Source organism: Spinacia oleracea, chromosome 4 (assembly GCF_020520425.1).
Source record: "Spinacia oleracea cultivar Varoflay chromosome 4, BTI_SOV_V1, whole genome shotgun sequence".
NCBI lineage: Eukaryota > Viridiplantae > Streptophyta > Magnoliopsida > Caryophyllales > Amaranthaceae > Spinacia > Spinacia oleracea.
In genome coordinates, this window is record NC_079490.1 from 146999304 (window position 1) to 147008895 (window position 9592).

The 9592-nt window shown below is 33.9% G+C and overlaps 1 protein-coding gene and 1 long non-coding RNA gene across 2 annotated transcripts; both read right to left on the reverse strand.

Moving 5' to 3' along the window:
• Positions 1–1431: 1431 nt before the first annotated feature.
• On the reverse strand, positions 1432–2098 carry LOC110787727 (auxin-responsive protein SAUR21-like). The gene has a single exon (XM_021992373.2). It carries the CDS (start codon positions 1889–1891, stop codon positions 1610–1612), a length of 282 nt encoding a protein of 93 aa, XP_021848065.1. The 5' UTR covers positions 1892–2098; the 3' UTR covers positions 1432–1609.
• Positions 2099–7202: 5104 nt separating this feature from the next.
• Positions 7203–9592, reverse strand: LOC130459455 (uncharacterized). The gene is made up of 3 exons (XR_008918850.1): positions 9019–9592; positions 8459–8522; positions 7203–7662 (listed from the first exon to the last, which is right to left on the reverse strand). It is a non-coding gene; the product is annotated as an uncharacterized lncRNA (long non-coding RNA).

The window sequence follows — 9592 nt, forward strand, 5'->3', positions numbered from 1 at the left end:
GCTTAATGTGCGTACTCTGTTTTCATATTAGAAGATGTTATGTGATACGAAAATGATAAAGGTCGCAACATGCGACCTTTAAGCCGTGTCACAATGATGACATGGCATGCTTATATATCATGATTTAAATTAAAAACTAAAATATTTAACTTATATAATATCTTAATATTCTAATTTGTTTCCTTCTTTACATTGATTACCTTATTTATATATTTTTATAGTAAAAATATTGAATTGATAGTAAAAATATTCTGATTACGCATAGCCTACGTAGCGCCTATATGTACCAATTAAACTGTGACACGTAAGATTGCGACAACATTTTAGTTGTCGCAACTTGCGACCTTTATCATCATAATCCTCACTTTTTACACCTAGTGTAATATCAAATTTTGCATATTCAATCTCAAAATGATCTTGAATCTCAGTGCTGTCTTAATTCTGATCATGTATAATTTTCTGAATACCCTGGCGGTCTTTGTTTTAGGTAAGTTGATTATAAAAACAGACAACTTGTTTGATGTGTTTCATCCAGGTTAAATGACTCTAGATGGTAGGTATGATTTTCCAATCATGGTAGATGGTACAGTCTTTTCTAGTTTGGTAAGTTGTGCCATCTTGCACTCGTGGGGTGAGGGAGATCAGCTATGGGAGCGGATCCAAGGATCAGATCTGGCAGTTGTCAGGAAAATCCAGACAATGATACACATTGCACACTTACACTTGCAACTTTGTAAGCACATCAGCTTGTAGATTACGAAACACGTCTCCCCATCAACAGTTGGAGACATCCTAAGTTTTTTCTGAATCATGAGAGTTGATTTTGTAGATTAGTCATGATTTTCCAATTATTCATTCTGAGAGATCCATTGGAAACTGGAAGACGCTGCTCTGGAGTTGAAAGTTTATGTAATGCACAAGTTTATGTAATGATTACTGACAGGTTTCAGCTTTTAGGCTATGTTTCTTCCCATTTTGATTGTGTATAATGCAGTTATCCTGAAATAGAACTTTTGCCTGTTATGGAACTGATATTTACAGTTGTCATTGTTCTTGCCTGGTAATGAATTTACAGGAACTTTTGCCTGTTATGGAACTGATATTTACAGTATAGAAAAGCAGACTACCTGGTAATGAATTTCTGTAGATGTTTTTTTTTTTTTTTTTTTTTTTTTTTTTTTTTAACTGAGTGTATACTCAGAGAGAACCTATGTTACTCAAACCGGGGGAGGGATTCTGGTAGTCTGTATGTGTCTGAGTGTCACATTCGGCTGTTTTATGAAATGCATTTTCTTGTTTTTGGTCTAAGTTGAAGTGGAATATGTCCATTCCATGTTGGAGTTTCAGGTATACAACACGGGTGCTTGAAGTAAAATGGAGAATACAAGTAGCCGAGGAAAAGACATAGCCACATAGAGAGAGAAAAAAGAGTTGAAGAATAATATTTTGCATTGATCTATTTATTCTACAACTACAGAAAAATCAGCCCACTCAACCAAGGTGAGATTGAAGCTGTTTGTATCTATATACAGGTGTAATGTGGTTCTCATGATATAATGAAATATGTAGAAGTCAAAATTGAGGAGATTTTAAACTCCATCAATAAAACCTATTGACAGTTGAGAACATGAATAAATGTTTCTTCATTACAGGGAATGGTGAGACCGCCCATGGGATGGTTGAAGCCAAATTCTTCTTCAGCTCGACTTAGAAGGTTCTGAAATTCTGGACGACTCAAGCATGTCAAGGGCACCACATACCGCTTCTTTTCCTCGTTAACTCCCACATACACCGCGACATGGCCCTTTGGTACGCCTTTTTGGTTTTTGCTGTGCAATTTTAAAAATTGTTTGGAAGATGACGAGATCATTGAAGGCAATCTGAAAACCATGATGTTATTTATTATGTTTTCAAGTTTTCGATAGAGGGAATAATATGCTACTTCTTGAGTACTCCGTAATATAAAAGACCTCTAAAAAAGATTTTAGGATTACTTGAAAGAAGGTTTGATTTGTTTTGGAAGGTTCAGTTGGTGAGGAATGGTATTTATAGTAAGATGCAACTGAAATCTAGAGATAATAATTTACATGTTTGGAATATTATTGATAATTTGAGTTGAGTATATTATTATGACCTACATTATCAGGACTCACATGGATGTGTTAATTTAGCTTGAAGTAGCCTTATTACTTTAGTAGACCCCACATGTGCCCTTACCAAAAAATAAATTAAAAAGCTTTGGAAAAATGAAAAAAGAATATTCATAACAGCCTAACAAACCCATGTGAAGGTACAGTTTGCATATACGACCCATATATGTGACATTGGATACTGATTTTTTTTATGCTAATTCAAAATATTTTCCCAAATATTGACAAGAATGACCCCATTTTAAGCATTTCAAGTAACTACTTGTTAACTCAACACATCTCTTTCATTTTAATGTGTTGTTTGTTGCCCCCTGCATGTCCTTCTTGAAACAGACTGAATAAGCCTAAAAAGAGCTATATTATGCTCACCAGGACATTAACATAACAAGTTGCATTTACTTGGGTTATATGTCTACTTAGATATTTGGCAAGTCTACATGATATGTTGTGGAAATATTTCAATATTGATTGGTGATGATGTAGAATTTGAAACGGCCGACTTTGATGCATTGAAACTCTTATGATGTCATTTTATGTTTTGGAAAATCTTATGAATGTCTATCCATGTGTTTTGAAAACTTGGAGGAATCTTTTGTTATGACTCCGGTAATTTTCTTTGGAAAACCGTTGAACGTAGCCCTAATGAATAAGTAGTTTAAACTTTAAAGTAGATATACTAACATTAAGTAATATAAAACATTGTGTGGTTTTGTTATGAATTTTCGACCATTTACCACTTTGAAAGGTATAGTGGCTTTTATGCATAGTCCTGAATTACTAATAGCTATGAATAATAACTCTCTATTATTGAAGTTTCAAAATGATTAATTTTGTTTATAAATATTCTATTTAAATAAACTCTGAACTATGAGGGGGGTAGCCTGATTATGCCATCATTGGTAAGCATTTCCCAAGTTCGAACCTCATAAGCATCACCAAGGGAGGGGGAAGGATGGTTTATCCGTTTATTTTGAATTTCTCAACAAAAGAATTTCTAAATGTTGGTGAGTATTTCTGTTTCCCACTTCTTTTTTCATGTAATAATGGTTGACTTGGCTAAATGGTTGATGATTGTGTAATGTACTCCTACGCGTCTTTGCATTATTTATCCTTCTTCTGTTGATAGAATCTTTCCTCACAACATGTAAATGAATGGAAAAATCATTCGTAAATTATATCCACTGCTTAATTTAATAGAACAATGGCATATGCCCATCCATGATTGTTATTATATATTTTGGTCATGTTATTCTGAATATATTGTTAATGTATAGTCCCATTTCTCTGGATTTGGTGGGGGTACTTGCTTTTTCTACTGCAAGTTAGGCAAAATATGGTGAGATTGTGACGATACGACTAATAACTTCAGTATAGCTTTATTTGTTAGCAGATGCACCTTTCCTGCATCTTAATTTGTAGAGATTGATTTTGATTTCGATTTCCCTACTCCCATTATCTTGTCCTCTCTAATTACTTGACTCAATTACAGATATTTTATGGTGTCATGTGATGTGAATCCTCTGTATGTGAAAGTCCATAAACTCAACTTCGACGGTTTGTGCAAAAACAACTCCCCAACAGCAGCTGGTATTATCATCTGCGACAACAATGACACTTCAACATCTTGCACCTTCAACGTTGTCCTCTCCTAATTGTATTTTTCTTAGCTTATACGGAGTACTACTCAATGAAACTGTCCATTTAAAGTGCAAACTACAATATGTATAATAATCAGAGTCGGATCCACATGGGCCCATTAATCCCATTATGCAACTTTAATTACAATGTATATCATGGTGATATATAATGGATAAGTATAATTTGATGCATGAATAATAACGTGATCCCATATGCATAAAGTGTTAATCATCCTTTAAATTATGCAGGATTTGACTAACTTTCCTTCCTTCATATGATTAAAACTTGAATATTGCCATTTTTGTAAAGTCAACTGCTTAGAACTATACTTGTGGATTAAACTACTCCATCGTTTATTGAATTAGTGAGGTGAAATGTAAACAACATATTCTATTTTTGCACGGATACAGTTAATCAGTTTTGATATTGCCATTAATAATATAAGTATCAACTATCAAGTATGTGCTTGGTTACGGACTTACGGAGTAGTATTTTGCCGATTTTGGCAATGTTTGATGAATTAGTACGGAGTAGTTCTACGTTAAAATAAATAGATACTGACCGTGTTATGTTGTTAATTGCACATATGTATACGCTATTTAATCTCTCAACTAGTGTGTGGCCCGGGTGTTGCTCCGGGTTTTACTTTTAGTCGGGTTTACGTTTTTTAAAAATGTGTCCAATTTTAAAAGTTTGTATTTTACATTTATATTGAAAATATGACAAACATTGTAGCTAGTTGAGATGGTAGGTAGCGAAACTTTTAATCCACGAAGTGTGATGTTCGATCCTTGCTACATGTTTTTTTGGTTGTCAATAACATATCATGATGCTTATTAGTGGTGACATGACGTAATACAGAGGGAGTCTACGTGACACATATACGTTTTCACAAACGCCTTTTAATATATTAGTATAGATTTCTTCTGGTGTATGTAGTACCCTATAAGAAAATAAATTTACCATTATGGCCATGCACACAGAACAACAGAAATAAAAAAAAAAATTGAATCAAATGATTTAATTTCCATCATAATCTTTACAATAAAGTAATAATTACCGACATATACTAAATATTACTAAAAATAATTGGTGAAAGAATGTATGTTCTTAGTTTAATTTACCATAAGTTAGCTTGATCAATGATCATGCATTATTCAACTGAAAAACGAGGTCGAGGAAGAAACTATGGGAGCAAGGAACAATCAAACCATCCATTCCATGATCATAACCAAACTCTTCGGCAGCAAATTTCAAGAGTTGTTGAAAGATAGGGTTCTTCAAGTAAGATACCGGAACAATGAAACGCTTCTTCTCTTCCTCACTAACCCCTACATACATTGCGAAATGCCCTCGAGGAACTCGCATTATACTAGCTGATTTTTGTTTCCAAAAACGTTGTCTTATAGAAAACATCAACTGCCTTACTTGCTTAGTATGGAATATTTCACCAATTTGGATTGCCATTTCTTAAATTAGAATAATGAGATGAATACAAGTGATTGAGTTAAGCTAAGTGTAGTAGAGAGACTTGGTTATTTTTGCATATGTTTTGTTTTTGAAATTTGTGTGTATATATAGTGAAGAAAAGAAAGTCAAATTAATTTGTTAAGAAACACTAAGCATAAAAATAGGGTAATATTAATTAATAATATGCAAATTGGGGAAGATTTAGCTCACAATCAGCAACTTGAAATTAGAAATATAATTTTATAGAAAATGATAAATGCATCCCTAAGAATACATATAACTACTACGTAAGAGGTTAAAAATGAAAAATAAAACTTATATTAAAAATTAATTATACTGATCAAAATTGATTTTGTCATGCATATGTAAATTAATTTCATTATAAAAAATTTATTAAATATTATTGTATCAATATCACTAAGGGATGCATATATCATTATTCTTTTATATAATGTTATGTTATACTACGTATGTGAGTAAATGCCAAATGTATTTGAGAAGTTTGTACTCCATAATAAGTTGATGTAGTTTGGAATATTAACAGATCCAAGGAATTGAGGTACATATCACATGGAGATTGCAATTATGGAAAGTGTGTATGTCGTATTGATTTATTTGAGAACTTCTTAGACCATTTTTGCAAATTGGTCACCGCTTCCTGCGTATTAGATAAGCAACAAACAACATTGTGTGTGATGTATGATTAAATATTTGTATGGACTATATACACTATTCCATATATTATTGCCATTTGTTTCTTGCATTACACTGTTTTTCAGTCAATCACATACAAATTGTATGTCTACTGAATAAAAGTTACTCTCTCTATTCCTAAATAATTGTTGTTTTACCTAACTTACTTATTATGTTCCTAAATAAGTATCGATTTTAAAATATTAATGTAACTTCCGCTTCAATGACTTAAATTATTGCAGGTAAATACTGGTCACTAATGTGGAATTATGGGGAAACTAAAAAGACATTCTTAGCTAGGAAAAGTGAAAGTTAGATACGGACTAGCTAGAATATTTCCTAGAGAAATTTAGGAGGATCGAAATTTTAACTATTACTACACGAAATAATGAAACCCAATGTTTTAAATTAATGATTAACTGATTATAGTTACAGGACAAAGTAATATCTCATTTTACTCACATTTAGGAACAGAGGGAGTATTGTGCAATTGTAGTTAATATATATCATTATTAAGATACACATTAAATGTTACACGGAAAAGTCAACTACATACACCATATTTTGAGATAACAAGTTAAGTTAAAATTTCTCTTAGCAATATTCCCCCGCTAGTTTAAAGTTTGCTCCATTTGACTTTTCAGGTCTTCAAGAAGTATAGAAGAAGCGTTACATATAAGGACCTTTGACTTGTGGAATTAGAAAGTTGGAGGTAGAGAAAGTTCCCATAGGCAGACATGCAATTGAGTTTGAGAAACTTTGTTGTTGCATGTTTTCTGCTTGAGTTTTGGTGCAAATGGAACAATGTACAATTACAAAATAGAAGCTAGCTTTTGATTTTAATTGATGCTTAATTAACGACCGTGTTTGGTTGCATCTTATTATTTAATTAATTATCTTTAAAATAACATAACATAATTGTACATAGCTGTTTTCTTTGTTGTTAGTCCGTGGCATCCGTGCTACTTGCCAGGACAGACTTGTATGGGCCGAAGCTACAATTTCGAATTGATGAAAAAACCAGAAATATCATGCAACTATTTACTATACTATTCCCCCAACAAGTTGAAGGATGGCCAACTATTTATAAAAAAAATAAAAAAATAAGAGAGAGTGAGTGGAAAATTGTAAATATTATGGAGTAAGAAGGGTAAAATAGTAAATTTTTATGTCAAAAAATAGAATAAAACGTGTAAAGAACATTATGAAACAGACTAAAACTGGAAGTGTAAATATCATTTTGAAACCGGGGTAATAGTACATTGATGATTAGAAAGTATTCGTAGAATATAGTACATGTAAAAAGGAATAAAAGTGCATGGAGAAGGGAATATGAGAAGTTTTTTCAAAAAAAAATTCCCCAAATGAGGGTAATATGAAAAGTACTTTACATTCGAATAAGGAAATAAGACTATAATTGTAACACCCCGACCTCTAATTCAATTATTTAATCATAATTAGCAGCGGAATTAACCTAATTCGATCGGGACATTACCTGCCGTAACTCCCTCTTGGGAATTACAAGGCAACTATCAATCATAAGCTATTAAACTCCAAAATTAACATAATCATCCTTCTCAATTCTTTAATAAAAGTACGTAACTTAATCAAGAATCTTTACTTAAACTTGTTACAACTTAACATTAACTTAGGTGAACTTGGTAATAGTGAAATCCTCGCCACTACTCGTTTCCGTGGTCCCCAGCAGTACCTAAAACGGAAAACAAAACGGTGAGCCGAAGACTCAGTAACGAGTTACCCTAGCATCGTAACATCATTTCAATTCATTTTATTTAATAAACAGGGAGAATAGAATATAGTAAAACATTTAATAAATCAATATTTCAGAAGCATCATTTCAAAAACATCATTTCAGGAACATTAATTTCAGGAACGTCATTTCATTAATCTTTTTCCTTTTAACAGTATTATTCTGGTCATCATGACTTTACAGGAAAACATGGTAGGACGTCTCCTACGAACAGGGGAAGCCAGTGCTTCATAACAGGGGGAGTCAATGCTCCATAACAGGGGAAGCCAGTGCTTCATTTCAGGGGGAACCTTGGTTCCATATCAGGGGAAGCCAGTGCTTCTTATCAGGGGGAACCTTGGTTCCATATCAGGGGGAAGCTTGGTTCCATATCAGGGGAACCCAGTGCTTCTTATCAAGGGGAGCCTGGGCTCCATATCAGGGGAACTTGACCAGTTCTTAAACTTTCATTTATCATGTTTACATTTCTTTAGTTGAACATTAATCAGGAAAATCTCAATCATTCAGGGTGGTTCAATAAACCATTAAATCTCGTTATTTCATAAAATCGTTTCTTTCCGGAATAATAATCCATTAAATCAATACTTTGCATAAAGCTGCATTATCGTAAAACAATTCAATCAAATCATACTTGTAATCCTGCAATTCATAAAACATCATTATAAAACATAATCATTCATAACATCATTCATAAATACATTTCGAAGGGAATGCGGGTACTAGCAATAACCGTTACCTCAATTCCGCGATTTGCTAAGCCTTTTCGTTGGTTCGTTCTTCCTGAGCTCCGAGCCCGAATTCTTTCAAAATATCAAATTGTCGAATTAGTTCTTAAAACGATAAATACTTTAAAATCGACATTTTATAAATAATGAATTTATAGATATTGAATTTTAAAATAATGAATTAAATAAAAATATAATTTTTATAAATTATTGAAAATATTATTAAACGGCATTTCAATCAATATATATATATATATTTCATAAATAGATTTACACGAAAAATTAACGAAATTATTATTTAAATCCAATTTTCAGCCAAAATATATATATTTAAAACATCATTTAAAAATCTGTATTATCACAATATTTGAGCAAGTGACAATTTATTTCATAAAACGTAGCATTAGTACGTAGATTGGACAAAATACTCTCATTGAGTTATTGGGCCCAAGTGAAGGGATTGGGCTTGATTTGTGGGAATTAAAACCAACGTTCCTAAATTGGAACGTGGTTCCTGGCTTTCTGGAAAAATCGAAGCAGAGAAAAAGCAGGGGAGGGCAGAGCAACATACACGACAGAGGAAGGAGGAAAGGAATAAGGGACGGCGGGTCTGTGCGCGGAGGAGGCGGCACGCCAGAACGGAGGCGCGGTGGCTGAGCGCGGAGGAGAGATGGCAGGGGAGTCGATTGAGGAGGGAGAGCGACGAAGGGTGTACGGTGGTCGATTGAGGAGGAGGGAGAGAGAGAGCGGCAAAGGGAGTGGTGGAGCGCGACGGCACCGCCTTGCCGGCGGATGGACGCGAAGGACAGAAAAGACAGGGGAGGGGTGCGAAAACCAGGAAGCAGGGGAGTTTGAGTGGTGGATTTGGGTCGGGTTCTTGCCGGCGACGAAGGTAGGTGGGATGAGTAATGGTGGTAGGGCGGTGGTGGTCGGCCAACGAAGCTGGGAGGTGGGGCGGTTAATGGTGGCAGTGGTTGTTGGTGGTGACTGATGGTGGTGGGAGATGGTTCGAATCAAAGAAACTGAGAAAATGAAATTGAAATTTGATTTTTTTTTTTTGGTTGGAATTTAGTTGAAATTGTATCTGATTTGTAGAGTCAAGTAGAGTGAATGAGAAGGAAAATGGCTTGGAGATCAAGGCATGA